This window comes from Daktulosphaira vitifoliae, unplaced genomic scaffold (genome assembly GCF_025091365.1).
Source record: "Daktulosphaira vitifoliae isolate Bord-2020 unplaced genomic scaffold, ASM2509136v1 Scaffold_4, whole genome shotgun sequence".
Classification (NCBI taxonomy): domain Eukaryota; kingdom Metazoa; phylum Arthropoda; class Insecta; order Hemiptera; family Phylloxeridae; genus Daktulosphaira; species Daktulosphaira vitifoliae.
In genome coordinates this window covers 29,641,460-29,669,303 of record NW_026099575.1, presented here as the reverse complement: position 1 = coordinate 29,669,303, position 27,844 = coordinate 29,641,460, and the positions used below count along the sequence as shown (strand labels likewise).

Here is a 27,844-nt window from a genome sequence, read left to right as displayed (position 1 = left end):
GTTATATTACTAACTAAAGATAATAGTTAACACTAATATTGTAACTTGAACAATTTTTATTTTTTTTATAATAACAGAAGTATTACTTTCTGATAAAATGTCCAGACGTCTATTTTTTTAATTATTACACAATAAAAAATAATATTCCTATCACTTTTTTTTGCCATTAGAAATAACAATTTTGTTTTTAGTAAGGATTAAAAATCAAGTTACAAATGTTAATGTTTTTAGAGAGCTTAAAAATATTGAAATAGTAATTTAAAGTTATATTATTTTATTAACTCTATACAATAAAAATAAACTATTCCAGGTTACATTATCAACATTTTTTGTGATAGTTTACATCTCTGGTGCACAAAACTTATAGAACATCTCAGAATAAAAAATTGAAAATTATTTTGCAGTATCTTGTTACTATAGGGTAGTCTCCCTTATATTTCACTACCATTATTACTACTGAATTTATTAAGTATCTTTGTATATTTATGGGTAGGCAAACAGGCAACTCAGCGCATACAGACAACAGGTAAATTCTATTCACCCAGACAACCTGCTGAAGAAACATCACAATAACTATACATTCGGGTGAAAGAGTGGTGGATGTTATGGTGGTGGGGGGAACGCTAAGAAAATCGGTCGGGTAAAAAAATGCTGTCCGGTGTAACTATTGTTCGAGTAGTCGGTCGGTCTGTCAGGCGTTCGTTGTGTGCCTAGTGTTTGTTTTGTTATTAAACGACTGAGATCGTCTGTGCGTCTCGTTCCGTTTCGGTATTCGACGTTTGTGTGTGTGTGTGTATGCGTTCACCCCTAAACAAAGTCTATTCCCCCACAGTACGTTACTTGAAATTATTTGTTTAAAAAAATGTGGTAGAGTTTTTAAAACTAAACAGTAGCAGTTAGAGCACTACGCGAGAACGTGATATTTTTAATTTTTTTTAACACGAGAATCACAAAAAAAAAATGCCTTGTTCCGCGGTAACTCTATCTTTAGCAACCATATTGGCCATTGTAGCTACAGCAATGTTGGCAATAGCATTTTCAACTGATAACTGGGTAGATTATGAAGTTCGGAGGACACAAATACAAGTGAGTGCACTATTAATATGACACCTGAGTACTGATAATACTAAATTCTACTCATTTACCAATGCGACTGTTATAAAATAAAATATATGATTGTTTTACACGGTTTAGAGAATAAAATATTAGTTTTTTCCCTTTAAATTTATTTAAATAAAAATAATAATTCTTATGTATATTGCAATCTTAATTTTAAATTGTACAGTAAGATTGGATGGGTGCATGACACATGTGCAAGCATCATGGTCAGTGTACTCGGATTGGAGGCTACCACCGACGCTGCTGTAAGGTTGTTTTAGTCTGTAGATATACACGCGTGTATACATTAAAACGTATGTACCTGACACGAACAATAGGCAGCCAAAATTAATCTTTTTTGGTCCATCTTATTGTCAAGACAACATAATAACATTATATCTATTATTCCTATTTTTCCATTCATAAAGCGTTTAATGGTCAAAATAATTTAAGAACTACCTTTAAGCGTATTTGAATATCGTTCTTACTAATATAAAAAATAAAAAAAATTTAACACAAATAATTTTTTTCGACGTAGGTGTTCGTTTAATGTAAAATAACCACGTATTGAAAGTCATTTGTCAAAAACTGTAGGTCGTTTACAATAATTTCAAAATAATTTATGTAAAATTTGATTACATGTGTACATATTTTTGATCAGAATATATTCCAACTTTTTAAAATATAAAAATTAATAACTTAATGTATCTATTTCACATAAAACCTTATAAATGTATCTATGGTGCCAGTGTAGTTTAGTATATACATTTCATAGAATTTCATGTAGAGAACATAGTAATTGAACGGCTTTAGTTAACCTGAAATATTATAATTAATTTATACCTAAATTTTTCAGCAATATTTTTAATGAATTTTTATTCCACAATATAAAAAATTCATTTTTCAACTAAGATTTGATAAAAATCTCATATTAGTCTAATTGATTATTTTTGTTTTTATGGCCCATTAAGGGCCATTGCGGATTTCCCGAAGAGGATATTTCTTAACCATGAAATTTCTGGACCGAGTAGTTAGTACTATTTAATATTAGCTATAATATTAATGTTATTTTCTATTAACACGAAGAAAGAATATCTCTACTCTATTAATAATTGCTATGTATCAGTGTTTTAATTATTTTGGCATATGTTAATATATTACTAAATAATTGATTTTTTATTTTAAAAAAATTGAATAGGGTGAGTAGAGTAATAGTAAATATATTTTTTTAGATAAATGCACAAGTTTTTTTTCCCGAACATACATTTAATATAATAGCAACACAAATATAGACCAGAACTTTTTAATCTAAAATAAAATATTCTAAATATTCTTAGAGAAAAAATAAATTTACATTTACCCTGTTCGTTTACATTTATCCCACTTCACTTTACGTGAATTAAATACAAAACAATTTATAAAAAGTACTCCTCATATTTCAATTAAACATGATTAATTTGCTCTCCAGTATAATTTATTGTAATATTTATTTTATATCTTAATATTTATTTTACTTTATTTTCAAAACAATATTTTGAAGTATAGGGCTAAAATTGGAATAAATTAAAAAAATATTTTCTTTAAAAATCGTCCCAGTAGAAAACATACGTATTTTATAATTGACTAACTATTTGCAATTTATATTAATCCAAACAGTATAATTAAAATGTGGTTCTTGTTTTAAAATGTACTAGTTTTGTTTGGTATTTAACCAAAATATAAATAAAAACTTTTTGTTGTGAAATTGAATTTTTTACCAGTTGAAAATATATATTTGATTATAAAAACATTACGAAATTCATTTGACAAATTTAAATATTCATATTTTATAAATTAATATGCAGAAACTTGTTTTACTAATTTTTTACAAATAATTTAATTTACTGAAGAAAAGTGATGAATATCAATAAATGACCATTGCTCATTGCACCTGTGTGAAATAAAATAAATTATGTAATTTCACTGAAGGACTTTTAGATTCAAATGTTGATACAGATTATGAATAATTTTGCTCGAAATATCATAGACTTACACATAATATATATTATAAGTTACTCAGTTATGCAAAAGAGCGGTGGTATTAACGAGAATATAAGACAGGATTATGTGCAGGTGGTTAAAGTGGAGAGAAGCGTATGGTGTGTTACACCATACAAGAATTCCAATGAGACTGAGAGGTAAATTCTATAAGATAGCGGTGAGACCAGTTATGATGTATGGTTCAGAGGGTTGGGCGGTTGACAAGAAAGTAGAGCAGAAAATGAGTGTAGCAGTGATGAGAATGCTTAGATGAATGAGTGGAGTGATTAGAAAAGATAGAATAAGGAACGAGCTATAAGAGGGTGTATAAGTGTAGCGTCAATCGTCGATAAGATGAAAGAAAATAGACTTAGATGGTATGGTAATGTTATGAGAAAAGAGGAAACTGAAACTGTAAGAACAGTTATAGAAATGAATGTTGAAGAAAGAAGATGTAGAGGAAGACCAAAAAAGAGATGGAGGAATGTAATTGAATGCGATACGCGAACGGCTGATGTATGCATAGATGACGTGGGAGATCATGTCAAGTGGACGTTTAGGATAAGGGTGGCTAACTCAAAGTAGTTGGGATTAAGGGGAGGAAAAAGAAGACTTAGTTATTGTCTTCGTAGCATCATTTTTAATTGGAAACATCTAAAAATTTTTCTCTGATCACTGACAATATTACTGCAATTACTTTTCATAAAGAGTCCTATTTACTGTTTATTTATCGTTCAAATTACAATATTCGCAAACTACATTATTGTGCACATAATCCGCTCCAATTTATTATAATGATATTCTATAATAATTGTGCTAGAAATAGACTACTTATAAACTGTTCTAATTTCATGGATTTTCTATAACAGTATAACAGTTTAACAAGGATTTCAATTTTTACGAATAAATAAAATGTTGGTTAAATAGCCGATTGATGCAGATAATGCGAAATGTTGATGGCCAGTAGATTTTTACAACGAATTAAACGCGCGTCTAGCGTGAAACCAATTAGACAATTAAAATCATAACGTGGCAACCTAAATAACATTCAACGTCAAAATATTGTAGTTATTCCTTTTCTGTTCATACAAGTAATATTAAAATTTAATTAAAAATATACAAAATTACTAATACAAACATTTTACCCCACGTTGTATTTAATTAATAATATAATACAAAATGAGTTAATTAATTAAATTTATTTTAAATTAAGTAGGTATAAAGATTGAAAAAAACAATATTATAAAACTAAATAATTAACTTTTTACTTGCAATTTTTGAAGATTGCACTTGAAAAAATCTTACGAAAAAAAATTAGTAATTGAAACTGATTTACAACCAGAAGTGGCTGATACAACAGTTTTATGTTTAAAACTGTGTAGCCAATTAGTTTTTTTTTTATAATTTTCAAAATAACTATAACAATGTTATTAACATAAAACAAATTTATGCCGCATTCAAATATGCCCCAGTCTGATATTTGTGATCCATAACGTATGTTATATAATAAGTTAATAATCATTTATATTTATTTTTTTAATTTAACTCTGTTGATTAAGTAGTGAAAAATTTAATTCGATTCAAATACTATTTTGCAGTTATTATGATTTTAACCCAGTCAATGTGAAATAAACATTGATTTATCATAAAATTCCTTATTCTGAATCATTAATTTATAAAGATTTTTTATTTATACAGAGTGTTTAGTAAATAAGGAAACGGGTTTTTATTGTTCTCATCGTTTATAACAATTTACCCGTTTCCTTTCTCACTGAACACCTATATAAAAAAACTTTGATTCTACATAAAGCCAATTAATTATTTTAACAGATATCGATAACACACATTTGTCCTATATACTGTACTAGACAAGTCATATTTGAATGAAACAGTACTATTCTAAGATCAGCTTCTTCATATTCAAAAATCTTGATGACTCATTCGAATTTGATATATTTATCTTAAATATTTTTTTTATCAACTCTGATACTTCCTTCGTGCTTTCAGTAAAATAATATTATGAAGTTTAATACAGAAAGTACTTTGTATGACACGCTCTGTTAAATTTATATAAAACATATTTACAACATAAAACTTATATTCTCCTATCTTATATCCTTTTCTCAAACAACTTATTGTCTAATTATTGAAATTATAATATTCACTGTTATTTATAAAAGTACTTGTATAGTATTGATCCTTTAAATTTTATATAAATCATATTCTTATATAATTACACTATTACCATTCTTAGTAGGTACACAAATGTTTAATGTTCGTTTTATCTTGTTTACACTTTAAAAATTATAAATTACTTAAAGAAAACTATAAATTTTAAATTTTAAAAACATTTTTCTTGTTTATAAAAAGTCTTTATTAGTTTCAAAATGTTCGATAAAAATAAATACATTTTTATTATTTCTTACAAAACATTTATAAGTAGTAGTGACCATAAAAGTTTATAAAAGTACGTATCACGTACGTGAAATCATATACTTTCTCATTTTTTTTTAACACGTTATAAAAAAAATGTTATATTTATCTATAAGTTGCAATTGCTTTTTTCATTATTTAAACCCTCTTTGCCTTCTTACTGAATTTTAATTGAGCATCCATGGTATGTCGCGATGATTAATAAAATAAATTTTACACAGGAATTCAATAGAGTTGAAATGAAAGTTTTCCATAGCCGTAAAACATAGTAATCTGTGTGAGGTCATTTACCTAACCAGCGCGTTGTCCGGATTGAGAGACGTTGGATGCAGTAAAAAATATGCATCTTCAAAGTGTCCACCCATTGATTTCTATAACTTATTCTTAGTAATAGTAGATATTAAATGACTTTAAAAGTATGATATACTTTAAATGGCGTAACTTGTCTTTAAAGTCTATAAATAATATTTGAGTTTATGTTATTTGAGTACAAACGATATTGCTTAAAAATATTTTATGCCATTCCATATCTCTTTCAACAATCACTTGACTAGAGAAATTATAATATAATCCGATCGTTAAAGTCACCGTAACGTTTTCACCAAATTACACTTAACCACTCAATGCTGTCGAATTTTAAATATTATGTAAAAATAACACTATAAAAATGCATATTAGTAGAAACTTGTGTTCATTATCCGGTTCAATGGTATTTGAATTATAAGATTTAAATATCACGCTGACTTTCATTGTCCAGTAATAATAATTACACGCTTTTTGATATTTTTGTGCTTAAAAATGTAACAAAAAAATCATAATTTATATATATCCAAGTTTAAAATTAAAAACTAACTTGTATTCAAATTATTGTAATGTCATAAAGTTTTTAAATATTTTTGATTAAAAAAAAAAAAAAAAATATTGGATTTAATTTGATTTAAACTAAAAAGTTTATCCTAAACTAGTAATTCAAAGACATTAAATAAATCCAAAATTGACATAAATATTTCTTTAAGTTATAACAATATGTCTAATAGTGAATTATTCGTACCGTGTAACGCGAGTAGTCGAAAATTGTAGTCTTTTAATTTGATTATGTGGAGTACTGTGTGTTTGTTGTGAATAGGAGTTCTCACTTTTGTTCGTTTTCTATTCTGCAAAAAATATTCCCTTAAGAGAGTCGTGTCATAAGTTTGTTATCATTATTTTCATAGCAAGTGAAACTATTTTACAAAGCGCAGTGGCGGTAAAACCAGCAAGTGTACCGATGAGAATGTTGTTTTTCTGTTGAAAGGAAACTAAGTAGGAGATATAACAAATCATTTGTGGTTTGGTGTGATGTCGTGCGGCGAGATAAGACTCGTTCGACGTGAGACTTCATTTATATAATAACTTGGAACTCGACTGAACGGATCGTAAACGATTTGCATTATTTAGGTAAATGTATAACGGGAAATCTTATAATACATCAACCGTCAAGTTATGTGGCATGTTTGAAAACTGTTCAAAGTAAATCTATGTAAAAAAATGAATACTGACCTGCGTTATTGGATTCCATTAATATTAATAACTGATTAATTATTAGTAATAATCGCTTGTAGCGAAAATGAAATAATGTATTATTTATATCTAGGCATTAATTGTAACTATTCCAATGTGTTGCGTGCGTTTTCTGTGGTTAAATCAGCCTACAGTATGTCAATTATACTATTATGTTTACCGTTTTATATTATGGTTTTTAATGTAATTAGATACTTATTGGTCTAGAAATATTGTCTGGTATGTTGTCTGCTTGGAACCATACAGCGTCACATTGTCAGTCATTGCAAAATTTGCAATAAGTAGTTAATATTATTTATATTTAATTTGCAATAAAGTGTTTTGAAAATACCACTAGAGAAAATTGTTCGATTTTTAACGGAACATTAACCATTTATGTTCAGCACGGCCAGTTGTATGTTTATTTGGGAAGGTCATTCAATATAATAGAAAGAAATTGTTGTACTCTGTGATATTACACTTTCAATTCGGTACAGGAGCCTTAATGGATGTTTTAATTAATGTAATAGTTAAATATTTCCTTAGCACCTAAATAATCGCCATACATTTTTCACACGGTACGAACAACGTCTCGTGATAAGCTCAATATTGTTGTTATTTCAATTAACAGATTATCCGATATTTTTAATACAAAGTGTTTGTATTAAAAACTCATTACTATAATTATTTTAGTCGGCTTTAACGTCAACTAACTCCTCTAGATTAAACGCACCACAGTGCGCTAACGACAGTAATGATAATTTATAATAGCAACACGTCGCGGTACTGTTTAGGTTCATTGAATGAATCATTATAACGGACCCCATGGTCGAGCACATATACCAGATACCTAAACGTAGGTTGCAATTTACAGCTAGTATCGTATCTCTATACGAGACCCAAATAAAATATCAATAATTAAAAGAATACTATGAGATCATATTTCTACTTTGTTAACCGGTTGATAAATTATAGATGTATTAACTATCTGTAGGTCCGTCGACCATGCCGAATCCTAAAAGTACTTTAATTTTACCTCGTGACACGGCTATGTTCAAGTCCAACGACCCAATATTTTTTCGGACCTGATTGACGACAACAGAATAGTGTAATCGAAAAACGTATTATTTTGTTCAGTTTTATGCACGAATTACTTTCGTTGTTAAAATGGCTGATACCATGCATAGTTCACCGAAAACCACAAACCTGAAACACCTAATACTTGAATTTTTTTATCTGTTACGGTTTTTATTGGTCATCGTAAAAAATAAACTAAAACATTTCTTAGGAGTTGCTACGAGTCGTTAAATGCTGCGCTAGGTTTATTTATTTTATGAATAACATAAAAATTAATGATGAAGGATTCGATTTACATACAAATTAGTTCACAAAAACTTATATTTCATTAGCATATAATTAATTATAAGTAAAATTAAAAAGTTTTGTAACTTATTTACCTTTTATAGCTTGGACGTTCATTTTGATATTCAATGTCCAAATTATTTGCATTTGTACATTTTGTTAAGTTAATCCGAACACAGTATCAGTATAAATTTTCATCAATTGACTTAAAAACTTAGTAATGGGTTCTTCTCGATGTCATAGTTTATTTTTTGAGGAGGATTACAGGATTAATCCCTCCTAAAAATATTTCGGCGTTACCATATAATCCTACTTTAATGCTGCACAAACTTGGGACCCTTCAAAGTGGCTCAAACAAAACTTATAAATGATACATAATTCACATACCTGATAATAATCAATTTTAAGCTCCATAAAGTATTGAAGTACAATTCAAGTCGATAACCAGATGATACAAGAGACATAATATACTGTAACATATACGTTAAAGAACGTGGTAAACCTTGAACTTGTTTTTTTAGAGAAAAAACCGCTTGTATTGGACAACGGGTTAATAGTGTTTAAAATTAAAACTATATTACTATATATATATTTTTTAAAAAATAGACAATAATTATATTTTTGTAAGAAAACGTTGAAAAAATTAAATTTTATTATAATATTTTACTACATCCGACAAGTATGAAATTGAATGTATTTAATTTTCAAAATCTTGAAGATAAATAAAAATTAATAGACATACATAATTTTGGTAAATAATTTACAAGTTACTCGATTATATTATCAAAAATAAAAAGGCAATTGAGCATGGCTGTTGTATAATTGAAATTTATTTTATAACCATTAAATTTGTATTTCTTTATTAGAAAATGAGTACTTTTATGATAAAAATTGATCACTCATGGCTAATATTATTTAAAAATATTAACAATACTATAAATATTATTAATTTAAAACTAAAAAATATTTAATTCAAAAAACCTCAAAAAATTACTAAAAAATCGCGAGTACTTAATTCGGGAAAAATGTTACTATTAAAGTTAATAGTGAGATGATAATTTTATCAAAAATAATATAATTATATGAGAAAAAATAATTAATTTAAAAAACCATAATAAAAATTACTAAAAAATCGCGGATACGTATTTTGGAGTTAATAATGAAATGATAATTTTACTAAAAATAATTTAATTATATGAGAATGACATCAATTAATGGTCAATTTCTCCAATTTCTAATTAAAGTGAAAGGTTACTGATAGAGTTTTTTGAAATATACGTGTCTTAAGTGTACCATTTATTTCACGAAAATATTTATGAGATTTGTTTACTTCTAATTTACATATCTAAAATGTAAATTGGAATATTTTTTGCTATAAATTAAATGTTAAGCCCGGATTCCAATAAACTGAAGTGACGAAATATGATTTTATTTTAAATAAAAAAATAAATGTATAGATATTATAGTGCAATATTAGCCATTACTAATTCATATATTTTAAAGATGTTTGTTATACAGTTTGTATATTATTGACTATTTACACTCTTTATTAAGTTAACATAATCATAAATTTCAGTGTTGATATAATTGGCTATTGTTCACTCGTTAACATAACGATATGCAGTGCCGCCTTTAATTCCTCAAATACTGTGAAGATAACACGATGTAGAATCAAACAATCTATTAAAACCATGTCTTATTGGAAGTTCCGCGTTTTGCACTCGTTATCCCATCAATGTCCGTCCTATTACCGTTATCTGTTTAGAAATTACTCTCATTCAGATTGGAATAGATAAATAAATAATACGAAATCAATACTATACGTAGTGCAACTGTCGATCGGATTGACGTCGTCTCACCAACAATAGGGTCGCTGTGGTTATCATCGACAGACGCATTCTTTTCTATGCACATAACGTATTCTATCAACGTAAAACACACTGGAACCGCCTGTTATACACTGTGGTGACGATTGTCAGCGAGGTCATTGAGCCATCGATTGTAGTTCTTCATAGGTATGCGTTTTTAATAAACGTTTTCCGTGATGTGTACACCAAACAATCGCACTAAACCCCTTTTGCCGGAAACTATATTATGGCGGAAATGCATCCGTACAGTGTTGGGGTGAATCGATTGGATTAATTGTGATGCGGTTGTTAATAGCTCCTTCTATCTACAATAATTATAACTTAACCGACACCTTAGTCGGCACATCTGATGTTTTTGTTTGATATTTCTTAAGTTTTCTCTTTCTTCCGACGCGGTAAGTGCTTCTGACAACTTCTCATCATGATTTCTCGACTTCTGACCTTGTCATGAGCCTCGACATTTATCGCTATCGGTCGTCTGTTGTTATTTTGTTTACCTATGATGTTTTTAAATACATTAGTCTCTTTTTGATAATAGCTGAGTTTTTTGAAATTGTATATTATTCATATTTCTTAATTGAGAACGTTCAAAGGACATGCTATGCAATGTAATGTAATTTATTTATCTGCGCCTATATGGTACGATGTTTTTTAACATTGTTATAATTTAATTTATTTTTATGATTGGAAAAGTGTGGCTGTTGTTTATATAATAAAGTTGTACATCCTTTTTTAAACAATCGCGTAGATTCTCAAATAATAATATAATGTTAACACGATTATATATATATATATATAAATAGTTACAATAAATAATTAGAAAAATATAATGTTTTTTAAATTTACTGGTAGGAAAGGATACATGCGTAAAAATGTCTAGTTTTTTCAGCTTCTTGAAATTTTTGAAAAATGCAGTAATCTTGTTTTTGCACCAAATTCTTCAATTGATTGTTAATTATTTTCAACATTATTCGGATGATCATGATCTAACGTTAGAAAATCAGATTTTAGTCTAACAATTGTTATGAAATATGATTGTAGAAGATAAACTTTTAACTTGTTAAATATTCTACATACTGCAAAAGTACTGTACATAACTATTTACAACGTGTTTTTTTTTTGTTTTTCACTGTTGTCTTGTTAAAAATGCCAGCTGGTGGTTTTATGATATGTTTAAATTTGTTTGGTCGTTTAATTTAAAAATATGTTAGTGTGTTTATTTATTTTATTTTAAATTGTTTTAAAATAATAAAACCTTTAAATTTATGAACACACCTTACTTATTTCATGCAAAATAACACATTTTGTTTAATAGAACCTTAGGTTGTCCGCATTTTTCAGATTGCTATAAAAAACATAGATACATAAGTCATCTTGAACAATTGTGCATGATATTGTCATTTCTTTATTGGAATTTCATGTTTATAAAAAATAGTGAAATTTAAAATTCTTAAAACTTGTAAAACTAAAAAAAAAATTGTTTTTAATTTTACTATTTAATTTAATTTATCTTGACATAAATTAATCTAAATCAAATTATTATTAACTTAATTTCGTTAATTTGAGATTTTTGATATCTTATAGATTTAATTTTGTTTACAAAATATACATCATTAAATTTTAGAATAAAAAGAAATTAAACTTTGAAAAAATATCTTTTGGTAGTGTATAAGTATACGTCAGACGAAACGATGTCATGTCTATTATAAGTTTTAATTGTTCATAACAATAAACAATAATTGTTTTGTTGAATTATTTCATATTGTAGTATTTATATCTATTTTTTTCATTTTAGAATGCTATCGCAGCGCAAAGAGGAAATCAAGCGGCATCATTACTCGAGCAAATGAACAAATACTATTTCTTCACTAGGACGAAAGGTCTTTTCAGAATATGTTACCCGGGTGCCAAGCCTCCAACTGGTAAATATTTTGGACGATTTCTACTATTATTTTTCTAAAAAATACACGTAGCTGCCAAGTATAATAATAATAAATGAGATAAAATGGTCAAATAGTAGCAGCATATCAAAAAAATGCAATTTTTATCTTTCCTTAGTCTGAATTGTTATTGTGTATGAAGTATTTTAGAAGTTGCAACAACATTGACTCATGTGTAGGAGTACATAAAAATCTGTGTAATCTTACAAACAATAACACCAATAACCTCAGTGCAGATATAACTGTATCTACAATGATATAGAAATTGAATGTTTGCTACACTTACCTTTATTAAAATATTTAGATAAATGTTAATAAATCTAATGACCTTGTAGAACATGTATCAGCCACAATAAAATATACACAAAATGTATAATAAATAATATATTATACATACATTCTATTTTAAATTAAAAGGAGTTGGGAAGTGGCTCACTTATATTGTCGAAGGTTGTCGTTAAAAAATATACATCACCGTATGTCTTTATTTTATTTTTGTTTTGCCTTTTATATGAGATTGAATATTGCGTATAAATAAAAATTTAAACGTTTGTTTGTTTACTTAAACATTTGGTCATGATAGGTTGGAAACGTTTGCAAATTTTACTCATCTCATTGTGTAACTATGATGACGTAGTCATGTACAAGTGTATGATATTATTTTTTAATTGTGGTAGCTCAATGGAGTTCATACAGTAAACGATTTTACCTATTACATTCGCTATAATAATGGTTGCAATTATTATTACCAATTATTACCAGAAACACGTTTTTAATGTACTAAAACAGTTAGTGTGAAAACACATTGACTACTTTGAAATTAACTGTAATGCCATTGATAAATAGTAATTCGGCACAGTTAATATTCTTGGTCAAACGAAAACGGGTATCAATGGGCTATTTGAAAACGGTGAAAATCGCTAGTGGGCTTAACTGCATTTTATGTACAATACTAGACGTTTCTCTTTTCTATGCGTTTCTTTCTTAGTTTTAATAACATAAATATTATTTTTATCTACCTATAGTCTAAAGACGAAGCAATGACTTTATGACCCGCAGCGGAAACGTGTCGATGAATACAAAATAACCGATTGCGGTTTTACCTGATAGACTGTTTTTGGATAAAACAACCAAGTGTAGCCACAAAATATGGTTTGATGCTCATGTTATGAGAATTTCGACAGTAACAAAATACTACATTTCAATTTGAACGAAAGTGAATTAAAAAAAAAAAATCTTTTCATTGTATAGTTACAAAGTGTACATCATTACATGTAATTGTAGGGAAATTTCTAATTAATTAAACACCGCTAATTTTAATCTTAAAAAATACTTGCACTTTTTTTCTTAAACGTGTTAACATATTTCTATGCGTATGTGACTTCGTTCTCTGATGGCCTCTACGAATGGCAGTAATAAAAATTGTGTGTATGTTATTATTATATGTGCATTAGAGAAGTATTGTTTACTGTGTGCGCTTCAGTAGAAGAGTTTTTAACGAGCGATAATAATATGTTATTGCGATTTCATGAGAAATGTGTTTACATATAAGTTCACGTTCCCAATGTCTTGATTTTAACAAATTAAACGAACTGCAAAAGTGCACCAAGGTGTATGATAGGAGTTGTGAAACAACTAAAAAAAATATTTCGGACATCCGTCCACGCCCGAGCCGACCAGATTTTTTGTCTTTATAGTAGAGATAAAATGAGTTGTTGTAATCGGCTGATTCACATTTTAAAAGTTGAATTTATTATACGCCTATGCTCTACTTAGTATGTCATATAACCATTTTGCATGACCACTATTAATCTCCACACAGAAAATCACACCATCTAATTCATGTACACACTAGCAGCGAATGTTTGTTATAAGTACGGGACCGTGTATTGTGAATATACGTTTTACGAGCAACCATATAATAAGCGTACTATTCGTGAGCCATGCTTCCTCTGTCGTCGCAACACTCCTATAAGTAAGAAAAACAGTAAAATACAAATCCATTGTCGCAATTACACACATTTTTTAATGCCCGTTACGTCACCCGTCCACGAATATGATAATAATTATTCTACCGCGGTGCTCCCACGGAATCCAACATCCCGCGACAACAATAGAGCACAGAATTGTGTATCGGCCCAAAGATATTTGTCACGTGTAAAAAAACACACGGTCGAATATATGAACAATTCGACCCAGAAGAGATACCAGCAGATTCTAAGTCAAGAAATCATAATGTAGAATTTTGATGACAATTAAGGTGTAATTAAAACCGTGTGTTTTTTTTTTTTTGTGTCTTCGGCCTATACCCAACGGGATGTTAGGAAACCAGAGCGTAACAATATAGCAAGTAACTTACACAACACAGCATCATATGGTCATCTAAATCCGTCTAATAGAAAAATCGATCAGCAAATTTAAATCAATGGGATTTTAATATGTTCGTATACAAAAATCGATAGTCATTCTGCTAATAATAATTTTTCAATTGATGTCATGTCAATCGGACATCGTTCGATTATTATTTACAAAGCATTCAAAACCATTACTGGTTTCCAAATGATGAAAATTACCAATTTATAGTACTTATATATGCAAGTAATAAACGTCTCGTCTTCTCACGTTCTGTTCAACACATCAGACAGAATTATTTATCTTCCAATAACTTTTCTGCATCTTTTACGCAGGCTTTGCAATTTCAAAAAAATATGTCAGCGTTCTATGGAATCTACTCTCTGTTTTTATTGCTGATCATCAATGTTTATTTTTTATGGTCTTCTCTGTATATATAAAATCGTATAAAGATTCACTAGGTTTTAAAATGTTTAGTTTAATTCGAGGAAATTACAATATTATAATTCGTTTTGAAAGAATTAGAAGAACCGTTCGTATAAATATTTCAAAATTGAATTACGTATAGATTGTTGTGGTATAATTTATTTACTATACAATTTTTAAAAATATATTTTTTTTTTAATTTAAAAATATATTTTTAAGTTAAACAATCATATTCTCTACGAATTTATAAATACTATTTTGTTATAGGAAATCCGCATTAAAAAAAAAAAAAACGTTTCACAGAAAATTACACGAATAAACTCTTCAAGAAATAAATTTTATACTTTTTTGTCGATTTGAATGCATAATTTGATTAAAATATGCTCTGAAAATAAAAAAAGTAATTCAACCTCTAGTGTTTCTGGCCTTCGATTAGCACGTCTAAGCGGATATCATTTTTTTAAATAGAACTTAATCACGTACTGATGATTAATATATAGTCAAATGTGTGCTCAAATGGATGTAGTATAATCAAGCTAATTACTACATTGAAATATTCGATAAATGTAATATTTATTATTTAATATTTAAATGGAAATTATCCGAAAAACTAGTACTTATTAAAGTTATGCTAAACATTTAAATACTTCTATACTTCCTTTTAGTTTTAATTCATTGTTATTACATAATGATTGTGCAGTCTAATTATCTTTACACCAAATCTGGTTACAGATTGTTAACGACATGGTAGCTGACGCCATCATTTTTCGCGATTGTTATTTGTGTAAATAACGCGTATTCTATTATTATTTTGTTGTTCAATCTCCGTACACCCACAATTTCTTATGTATTCTTAGACTCGATATTTTTTGTTTACATCATTCGTATTATTTTCCTGGCATCCTATATAATTACTAATTAATTACAATTTTAAAATAATACATAATCAAAAGTGTAATATTTTCAACCTGATTGTTTTTTTTATGGGATACGAAAAATATTATGAGATGTGTAGACATGGTAATTTTACATGTTAAATTCTTCAATCATCAAATATTTTGAGTAATGTCAATAGTATAAATAAATTTAATTAATTTGCTATACATTTTTCTCGAAACAAACAGTATACTTAAAAGCGAATTAACCTAATCCTCAAACTATCAATTATGTAAATATATGTATGTTATTCAATTGTATTTATTTTCAAGGAATTCTTTCCAGTGAACTAATTACCAACTTTCAAGGATAATATGAAAAATAGTAATAGAAGAAACGCATAAATAATTTTTTCGTGTGTTTTATGATTAAATGTTAATGTTATAGAGACACGAGATGGATTGCGATTGTTTTTTGTTGGTAAAATTGAACCACGTATGTAAACAAATGTGCCTAAAATTTCGCTGTATAATTTAAATTTGTCTAATTTCTTATGATTGAATTTTTTTGTAAAATCAAATACAAGTACATCGCCGTATTAGTCTGTGTACACCTGTACATTTTTCGTCCGTCACACCGTTTTAGCGAAACGAAACCCACTGATTTCCTGGGGCTCACACATATTTTAGGAGTGTCTATAAAACGTTTCGTCAACGCATACAAACAGCATCAGCTGCCCGTGTACCGGTTTCAGTGATAGCCTCCGAATCTTGCTCACATTCCTCGCGCTTGCGTGTAGATCTTTTACCCGCATACATTGCCCGGCCGACCGGTTCCATCTGTGCCCTATTATTGCTTCCACGTACATAGACAACCCAAGGTTATGTTTAGCAGTATGTACTATAGAAAGGCGAAGGGGAAAAAATACGAAAGAAAAAGCCATAAGAAATTACCGTGGTATTAGTACGTGTATATATATTTTGCCTTCCTTGTAAAGACTTTAAATTACCTTATAGACTGTTAACAACCTTAGCCATAGAAAGTGGTTTGTCGTGTGTACAATACTATAACTATTTTACTATGCTAGTGAGACTCGGTGGTTCACATAAATAATGTGAGTAAATTCGTAGTACAAACGGTTTTATTTTCATTATCAGTCATTTGTCGGGAAAAGTTTTATTTTCTGTGAGATTTACTAGAAGCTTAGTCTTTGTAAAACTATGTGCAGTTGCTCCAAAAGAAAGTGCACGTGCGACAGGCTTAAAAGAAATAAGAGCTATTAGGAACTGTTGCGAAATTAACCGTTTGCAGGCAAGTCGGTCGCGAACCGTCTAAAAAAGACAGCGTATTGTATATTTTCCATGGCGATTTCAAAACTAATTTTCTAACGACAAAATTACTGTGTTCGATCTAACGGCAAAAGTAATAAAATAAAATTATTGTATCATTAGAATTGCTGGTGAAATAATGTCGGGGATCGAACTGAACGTATTATTGTGTCATTTTAAGACTGTTGATCATATATTCATCTAAAAGTTGTTATACTGTAATTCAATTTAGAACCCGCCAACGTGTAGACTGATCAATGGTTTTTTTACAACGACTGTTGAAATCTCAGATGCCATTGTAACGAGCTTTCTTGTGGGCACACATGTTTTACATTCATTGTTTCCTCTGTCTCAATTACTTAACACTAATGTTGTTGATGATATACTGTCCATTTGCTCAGTTAATCAATGTCACTTAAGCAAGATACAATACGATCATATCACTTTACAAGATATATTAAAACATTTGAAATAGTTGTCTTTTAAAATATTTGTAAAGAATTTTTAAAAATTAATTTTATTTAACATCAAGTCTTTTAATTATAGCCATTTAAGGGTCGTTTCGGTAATAAATAAATTATTAATTGGTTTTATATTTGATATACATTTGAAAGGCATTGCCTTTAATAAATTATGGTAATTTGAGGTAATGAAGTTGCAGCCATGTAGTGCGTTTACACTCTTGAATAACAGAACTATTAAATCTTTACATTTCCGTTTACTTTATAAAACTGTGTCTCCTTTAATAAAAAATATTTTTGTTTTTAATTTCTGTTTAGTGTTTATGTAACTTAGGTTAACACTACGAATATATTTCTTATTTAGAATGTTTGCTATGTCATTTAAAGTAAATTAAGAGTACTTTGAATCAACGAAGAACAATAGCTGCGTTCCATAAATGAATAAAACAATTGTCCGAAATATTCAATCGCAAGTTGTAGTATAAGTAGTTTAAACGCACGATTTAATTGAATTATTAATATTGAGAATGAGTTCTGTGTGAATTTGACTACATTAATGTACATATAATTGAATGTGCATACATATTTGCGAGTATTGTATTAAATATTTATTGTTCTACACAGAATATATACTTCTACTAATAATAAAGTTTTAAAAAATAAATTAAAAATAATGATTATATTTGCTATAAACAAACATTTGAATTTTTATAAATTTTAAAGTTTATACATTATCACTATATATATATATATATAGTATAATTGGAATAGAATAATAATAGTCCATTATTGAAAATATTGAACCATATAGATTGCATGAAACTTAAGGTTTTTTAGTTTTGATGTTTAATGAGATGTACAATGCACATTTAATTTTTATGTCTCATTGTATCAAGACTTTATATGTTACTTAAAAGCAAGAGAACTTCGTTTTACGAAAGTCATTTAATACGATAAGTTAATCACTATGAGAGAAAGTCATTTTACTAGTTTCTTATTGATCCGGTCGAAAGAAATTATACGTCTTAAAATTAGTATTTGCATTGACTAAATGAAAATATGTACTTAAAAACATTCTAAATAGTACCTGTTTATATTTTAATTATATAGTTATAATGTTTTTTTCAATGACAGTACTTCAAATCAATAATTTTACAAACATTCTTAATTTTAATCAATTCTTCACTATAATAATTTATATTTCAGCTATTGTAACTTGTATTTCATATAAAAATGTTCTAGATTGAAAAAGTTTAACAAAAAATTACTATTGAAATTGACACATAATTATATGAAATAACTGTAAAATGCTAAACATTAGTAAATAAATATTAATAATTATGGTATCTTGTTATTGTACTGTATTCGATTAAATCCAAGTAATTTATGACACTTTTCGCTATTAAGTTTCTCTTTAGCCGATGAGAAACGCCGACAAACTCTTAAATGAAAATAACATTGAATCGACTAAAAGTATAAAAAAAAATTATTTACTATGAAATTACTGAATGCCGAAGCCTCTCATTCTGAGTGTTTATTAGTTATGGCTTGTATAACTATTATATCGCTAATAGCTGTGTCGTTCTTTTTGATTTCTTTGGATTCTATTTAGTATTGATAAATAACAGCATTAATAATATTTTTGGCGTCGGTTCTCTTAAGATTCAAACTGTGAAATAAACTCTATGCAATAGTACCTCATAACTTGTAGTAATATACGTATGTAAAGTTATTATAAATATTAGTTTTATCAGTAGGATAGTTTAAATAAGTTCGAAGGACTTTAGGTTGGAAGCTTTCACATTTAGCTTAAAACTACCCATATTAAGATATATAGGCATTTTATTGTTTTTTAAAGCTGTTATATTTTACTTTTTAAGCAACATAATTTTAGCTTCGATGCGAAGCTGAGAAGGTATTAATTTTACTATGATGTGTTTTTTTATTTTTTTTTTTTTTTTTTTATTTTTTTTTTTGTGTCTGTGAACGCTCAATCTCAGCTCTCGCTGGACCGATTTTGATGAACAATATGTCAAAAGATCACAAATCGTATCTAGTCGAAGACATTACCCTCAAAAATTGAAAAAAATTCCCTCGTTCCCCGTAAACGGGGGAAATCCCCCAAAAAATTACAAATTTAAAAATCGCTAATTTTCGATATTTTTTCAATTTTTTTTACTTAAAATTGCCATAACTTTTTTAAAAATGACCGAATCAATATAATTTTTTTTTTTATAGATACCTTAGATAATTACCTATCATTTTATATATTTTTGTGAACATTTGACCCTTTAACAGCCCAAAGGATGGGGTTTCAAAATGGTAACTTTTTTACAAAAAATTAACTTTTTCAACTTAACTTTTGAAAATGTTCCGGAAAGACTGACAATTTTATATATACCTTAAATTAAAGCTAATGTAATATACTTTAATTTGAAAAAAAAAAATTTGACCTCTGGACTTGTCTTCATGGTGAAAATGACTACCGTATGCAAAAATATGCTATTTTTGTGAAAAAATTCTTGATATTATATTTTACATTTTTTAACATTATGTTGCTATAACTTTTTAAAAAATGCATGAATCAACTTTATTCTTTAATGATAAATACTTTATATATACTTCTTTCATTCGACATACTTTTTTTTAAAATCGGACCATTTCCCTTTATACAGGGGGGGTGCAAACCTTTTAAAATGCGTATAGAAAGTAGAACTTTTTCAACTTAACTTTTGAAAATGTTCCGGAAAGACTGACACTTTTATATATATCTTAAATTAAAGCTTATGTAATATACTTTAATTTGAAAAAAAAAAATTTGACCTCTGGACTTGTCTTCGTGGTGAAAACGGACATCAAAGTTAAAGAAAAACGTACGATTTCCGTGAAAAAAATCTCGATTTTATATGTTATATTATTTAATTTATATTTTATATAACTTTTGGAAAAATGTATGGATCTATATTATTATTTTTTTATAATAAATATTGATATACCCCTTTCATCTGGCACGCTTTTTTTGTAAATCGGATCATACCCCTTTAACAAGGGGGGTCAAAACTTTAAACATGCGTATTGTTACTACGATATTTTCAATTTAATTTTTGAAAGTATTCCGGAAATACTGACACTTTTAAATATATCTTAAATTAAAGCTTATGTAATATACTTTAATGTGAAAAAAAAAAATTTGACCTCTGGATTTGTCTTCATGGTAAAAATGACTACCGTATGCAAAAATATGCTATTTTTGTGTTAAAATTCTGGGTTTTGTATTTTATTTTATTTTAAAATACCTGACAAGGGGAGTACAGATTTTCATAAATATTATATAAATTAAAATTGATATAGTATAGATAGTTAAACTTATTTAAATATGTTTGTTTCTTTTAAGTCGAGAAAAATAACTTTGAAATTTGAACTAGCTTAAATAGCCAATTTTTCAACCGCCGGAAGCAACGTACGGTTGCCGAGTTGGTAAAATTTATGTTTTACACGCTTGGGGTACGAGGTTCCAACCCGCATATGGCAATGAATTTTTTGCATTTTTTCTTAATTCTTTTTAAGTTAGTATAAATTTTAACTCGTTTGATTTTTATCACATTTAGATTCAATAACTTCAATAAAGATCAAGGATCCCATCACTTTAGTCGCCCCTTGCAAGAAGAAATTTCTTATTCGTATTAAAATTATTTTACTATATTTTAAGTTTTCGCTTCGATGCAAAGCCGAGAAGATATTTTTTTGTGACTATCATTTATTTTCTCTGCTCTAACTTGACCTACTTTTTTCAACAATACGTCAAATTACTACAATTCGTATCTAGTTGAAGATATTACTCTCAAAAATTGAAAAAAAAATTCTAATTTATCAATTAAACAGTTAGTTATTACATCGTCTCCATAAAGACAATTAAAATCATTAATTTCTAATGTTTTCAAAATATTTATTAACGAATGAAGTTTGATATGATAGGTTTCAACTACAAAATTAAATCATTTTACTTTGTAATTTAATAATTTTTTTACTCTATTTGTGTGTGCTACTACTAGACTATAATATTACAATTTTTTTTTGTAACATGTTGCTATATAAATCATTTCTAAAAAAAATGATTGTTTTTTCTCCTGAATTAACAATTGATTTTTACAAATATAATCAAATTTTATAATACACTCAATTGAGTAAATCTTTTTAACAACTTTGTTTTGATTGGTACATTTAGTTAAAGTAAATCATTAAAATTAATTAAGTTCTCAATATTTCAATTATAGAATCTTTTCAACAAACAACAAAAGTTCCTAGGAAATTATTACTATTACTTCTATTTAAGTTATCTATTACCATAAAAATGCAAAAAAATATTGAGCTTTTCTGATAAATTTACAATAAATAGTAATTATAAAACTTTCTGACTGCATATTGATCTTAACGATACAATTTTTTTAATTGTCATAAAATTTTCTATTTAATTATGTCAATGTCAAACTTACCAATTGAGCTAAAAGTTATGGTAAAATAAATTTTTTTTTTTTATTATAAACATTTACAACAATCAACTTTAAACGATTAACAAAATAGGTTAAATATGTCATTTTCCTTATTTTTAACTTATTAATAATCAAATTAATATTAAATATTATATCAAATCAGTATTAATTTAAAACAATTTTTTTTGTTCTTAATTATTTTTTTTTATATGTAAAAACTATTTTTTAATAATATTAAAACTTAGAAGTTATAGAAAAAGTCTAATTGCACATTTTAAAACATCGCGAAAAGTTGATTTAGAATAGTATATTTTTGTTTCTGATGGAAGTTCCTTGTAGTCCAGTGTATAAAACTTATAACTTTGTTAATTGTTATAACTTTATCAAAAATGACCAAATCAGTATATTTTTTTTTATTTAGATGCATGTCTTTATCTATCATTTGGTTTTTTTTATAAATCTAACCCTTTACCTGCCCACAAGAGGGATTCAAAATATTAACTTTTTTTTTTTTAGTTAAAGTAAATCATTAAAATTAATTCAGTTCTGGATATTTCAATAGTAGAATCTTTTTAAATATCAAAAATTACTTAGAAATGATTACTATGATTTCTATTTAAGTGTTCTATTACGATAAAAATGCAAAAAATAATGAGTTTTTCTGATAAATTTACAATAAATAATAATTATAAAACTTTCTGACTGCATATTAATCTTAAAAATAACATTGTTTTAATTCTCATAAAATTTTCTATTTAATGATTCATTCTAGTCAACGAAGGAGTAATTTTGCAGAATAGCAGAAAAAATTCCCAACAAACTTTTTTTTTTTTTGTTTTAATTAGGCAATTGGTGGATTATTCCAAAAGCAACATCAACTCTTATTTCTTTAATTATATCATGATTAGTAGTTCTTTGATTTTAAAATATAATATATGAATATATACTAATTATAATTATTAAATTTAGTATGAAATTGATATTTAATATTGTAATTTAAACGGAGAAATTATAAAAATAATAAAGAAGTTATATTTTGCTTTACTTTTACGTGTATAAAAATTTAAAGGGCTTGATACAATAATTTTCAATAAAAACTGTTTGTTACTATAAAAAAATGCACTGGACTACAAGGAACTTTCATCAGAAGCAAAAATATACTTTTCTAAATCAAATTTTCGCGTTGTTTTCAAATCTGCAAGTAGACTATTTCTATCACTTCTAATTTTTTATATTATTACTAATTATATATATAAAATAATAATTAAAAGAAAAAAAAATTTGTTTTCAAATTATTACTGATTTGATTTTTAATATGTTAAAAATAATCAGTCCAAATTTTCAATTTTAACCTATTTTTTTGGTTCTTTAAAGTTGATGAAAAATTTTTGATAAAGATTTATGAAAGTTTATAGTAAAATAAATTGAATATATTACCATAACTTTTAGCTCAATTACAAGTTTAAAATTGACATCTAGGCCTGTCAACAAAGGAAAAATTGCGGAAAAAATTTTGTTTTTTTAAAAGTTGAATTAAAATATGTATAATGACATACTAATAGTCCTCAAGATTGGAATTGAGCTTTTTTTTTAAATCCTCGCAAAAGTTCAAAAATATGAGCTTTCTTAATTTTCTCAAAAAAAAATATTTAACTTACAAAAAAAAGTTTCGCACAAAAGTTGTTTAAAAGACAATTATAAATAAAAATATAATCTTATATTTTTTCATTTAAACAAATATTTTTCGAGTTACATTACATTTAATATGAGTAATAAAATTTATATTCCATTTTTTTCATTTTACGGTTACTTTTTATCATGTTATACTTACATTAGACACAATGTTATAAATGCATATGTGTGTATGTGTGAGTTTATTTATTTATTGTATCATTAAAGTGTAGTGTATATTGAGATACAACCGATAGAGTAGGTAATTGATTTGACGCTATATTATTTAAACCCAACTAAACGCTAAATTGTACATTCCGAAATAACAATCATATTATGTCAATTGCCACCGGAATATCTGGTAATATTTTTCTTTTTCTTTGCCTTAATCCCAACTACTTGGGGTCGGCCACCCTTATCCTAAGCTTCCACTTGACACGATCTCCCACATCTTCTACGCTCACATCAGCTGTCCTCAAATCGCATTCAATAGCATCCCTCCATCTCTTTTTTGGTCTTCCTCTATCTCTTCTTCCTTCAACATTCATTTCTATAACTGTTCTTACAGCTTTCGATTCTTCTTTCCTCATACCATGACTAAACAATCTAAGTCTATTTTCTGTCATCTTATCCACGATTGACGCAACACCTATACTTCCTCTTATATGCTCGTTCCTTATCCTATCTTCTCTAGTCACTCCACTCATCCAACTAAGCATTCTCATCTCTGCTACACTTATTCTCTGCTCTACTTTCTTATCAACCGCCCAACACTATGAACCATACATCATAGCTGGCCTCACAATTTCATACTAAATTTAAAAACTATAATTAGTATTTATTCATATATTATATTTTAAAATCAAAGAACTACTAATCAGGATATAATTAAAGAAATAAGAGTTCATGTTGCTTTTAAAATATTTCACCAATTTCTCTAAAGGAAACACTATCTACAGATTTGCATCGAAGCGTTTCTTATGATAGTGATTTTAATCACTGTCAGATATCATCTATACTTGTCCCATCTATGCCTCGTCCACACTGTGCCTCGACCCCACTGTGCTACCGTTTTTTATACTTTATGCTTGCAGATTTATTCTGTTAATTTCTACCCACACATGTCCCAATTCTGAATCTCTTCAAAATTACTTAAGTAATTTTCTGTTATCAAATTTAATACCAGAAATTTAAAAATATATGTCACATAGTATCTGAATTCGGTTGGACAAACTAACAATTTTATATTTTCGTAATATCCCATTGTAAACTAGAGAATGAATTAACGTTTAAGATAGTTGCAGTGGTCACTCATTATTCTTCAAACAAAATGACAATCTCTGCAAGCAGTATTATTCTTATTAAATAATAAAGGAGAAGAATAGAGAAACGTTTATTAAAAGATTAGGAAATAAACGATTTTATAATATAAACAATTATTACAATAACAGAAAAAATAATATATCATGATTTTCATTAATAGTTTTTTTCATTGCGATGAAGAAACTAATGATTTATTAAAACCTTTTGATCTTGTTTTGATTGAACATTTCTTTTTTCACAGTTGAAACTTACTTAAGCCCTGTTGAAACTCATTGCATGAATGTCGATTATTTCTTCTTGGATTCTGAAAATCAAACAAGCGAATTCTCTGAGGATTCCATGACCAGATTACGTAAGTTCTAATTTTGTTCACTACTCGATAGTGTTTACAAAATTGTTTATTTTTAAGCATTTACGTAAAGATAAAAATTTTCTTCCGCTATTTCAGACATGGGTCGATCAACAATCGCTTTGTTTATTGTTAGCTTCTTTGTCATGTTCATAGCATTTTGGACCGGTGTGGCAGGATGTTGGAGACGTTCACCGGGAAATATAACAGCTACTGCTATTTTAGTACTGTTAGCTTGTAAGTTTTGAGCTTAAAAGAGATTACTTAAACACTACTTACGAAACGTTATATTATGGTTTATTTATTTGTAGGCCTTCTCAGCGCTGGGGCTATGGGCTTCTGGCATGGAGTTGAGTACTACGAAAAAGAACGTGTTGTCGGAGAAGAATTTTATCAACAATGGAATAGTGTAAGTAATTCACATACATAAGTCTTGTATAGACTTCACTACTATCTATGTGTACTTCTTTTGCAGATTCTCAAGGATAATACCCGCATTTCTTATGGCTGGTCGTTTTTCTTGGCGTGGGCTGGAGTTGGTTGTTCTTTAATATCAGCCATATTGTTTTCTGGCGCCGCTATTTGTTTGCGTGGAGAACGTGAACGGGAAGAGGCTCTCAACATGCAATACCTCATGCCTGGTGAGTACTAACGTTTTCATGACTAAAGAAAACTTCGTACTTGGACTTTTAGAAATTATTTGAATTAAATACATAAGTACAACTAATTTAAATATAAAGTCTAATACAGGCTAATAATTTTTATAGGGCCCATTCAAAAAATCAACCAGAGAAATAATTATAATTTGAAAAAACTTAGATAGATAGATATTTAAATTTCAAATAAATTTTAAAACATTACTTATCTTTTAAAAAAGTTAAACGCGTCGTAAAAGTACACGAAAAATATAATACTTGATATTTTTGATAAATCGCTTATAAAATTGGTTAATGATTAATAATTAACCAATTAATACGTAAGTATTGAGATAATAAGTATTCAAATTTGAAACTTGATAAAAAAAAACATATTTTATGGAATTAATAATTACAAATAAAAATTACTTTACAAGTATAACTTTTTTAATCAACTATACGTACTTAAATAGAAACAAAAGAATTATATGGATCGTTTAATCGTGACAGCCTTGTACTGAATAATGAAACTTTTAGATTGGCCGTCAGGCCAAATACTAAAATATAAAAAATTGCCTAAACTTATATGCATTTAATATCGTGCATTAATGATTTATTATAACACCAACTAATCTACGTCGTTTCATTTATACTTTCAGTATACCCGCAAAAGCAACAATATGCCTACGCCGGATATCCACCACCCAACGCTTATCCTTCGGGTCCATACTACCACGGCCAACAGCAGTACGCCGGCCATTACAACTATTAGAAAAATTTTACATTTTAAAGGCTTAAAAATAATTTTGTATTATTAATTGGTGCCCTCCGACAGTCTAAAACTGTTTTTATTAAAATATATATATATTTTTTAGGTCGGTTGAGTGTATTTAAAACAAAATATTGTTAAATGACCGTGTGTAATTTTCAAGATTTATATATACACAAACATTATGTAGATATATTGCAAAACTCTTGGTCATAAAATAATAATTTGTTTTAAATTTTCTAATATTAAATACAATGGACGAGCTTGTGTGTGATACTTATTATGATATACTCACGAATTCCACTTAAGTTGCTCAAACCTTTTTTAAATTTACTAATATAATAAAATGTACTCGAATAGTCCATAAGAATTTTTACAACAATTTATTATTACAACCTTTTTTTGTATAATTTTAATTTATGCTTTGTTGTATATTTATTGAAGTCTATGTACCTATGTATACATTTTTAAGACGAATAAAATAATATTAAATGTTAAGTAATTAGTATGTTATGATGAATTTTATAGGAAAAATCATCATAATTGAATTATAGGAAATAGGCTAGTTATAATTTTTAGTTTATAATGTGTAAAAGCATATTGATTTGCGGAAACTTGAAAATCTAACAAACATTTTTACAGTGTGAATCTAGTAACCATTTTAAAAAAGAATAAAATTGTAGCAAAATTAAAATCTGACTGTTGATAACTCAGAAATAGTATTTTAATGTATTGTTTCAGTTTATTATTTATTAATTCAGTGAGATTGCCATACATTTACTAAGACACGGCTTAATTTATTTTATACACATTATTATTATTTTTTTTATTATTCTGTTAATCATACTCTACATATAAGATAATAGATAAAATCCCTTAAATTTGTAAAAAAAAAAAAAAAGTGT

The 27,844-nt window shown here is 27.4% G+C and overlaps 1 protein-coding gene and 1 long non-coding RNA gene across 2 annotated transcripts; one reads left to right on the top strand and one right to left on the bottom strand.

Moving 5' to 3' along the window:
• The first annotated feature begins 654 nt into the window (after positions 1–654).
• LOC126906224 (transmembrane protein 178B) lies at positions 655–27,744 on the top strand. The gene is made up of 7 exons (XM_050686611.1): positions 655–1,086; positions 12,115–12,241; positions 25,428–25,538; positions 25,635–25,772; positions 25,847–25,944; positions 26,011–26,176; positions 26,830–27,744. Exons 1-7 carry the CDS (start codon positions 961–963, stop codon positions 26,940–26,942), a joined length of 879 nt encoding a protein of 292 aa, XP_050542568.1. The 5' UTR covers positions 655–960; the 3' UTR covers positions 26,943–27,744.
• LOC126906225 (uncharacterized) lies at positions 9,634–11,942 on the bottom strand. Its single transcript, XR_007704211.1, has 3 exons — positions 11,595–11,942; positions 11,166–11,305; positions 9,634–10,816 (listed from the first exon to the last, which is right to left on the bottom strand). It is a non-coding gene; the product is annotated as an uncharacterized LOC126906225 (long non-coding RNA).
• Positions 27,745–27,844: the final 100 nt, after the last annotated feature.

Bases quoted from the DNA above. Each gene is read 5' to 3' on its own strand.
- LOC126906224 (XM_050686611.1), top strand. From the start codon at position 961: ATGCCTTGTTCCGCGGTAACTCTATCTTTAGCAACCATATTGGCCATT. The intron at 12,242-25,427 runs GTAAATATTTTG...CTTTTTTCACAG, and splicing joins GGGTGCCAAGCCTCCAACTG to TTGAAACTTACTTAAGCCCT. The intron at 25,539-25,634 runs GTAAGTTCTAAT...CCGCTATTTCAG, and splicing joins GGATTCCATGACCAGATTAC to ACATGGGTCGATCAACAATC.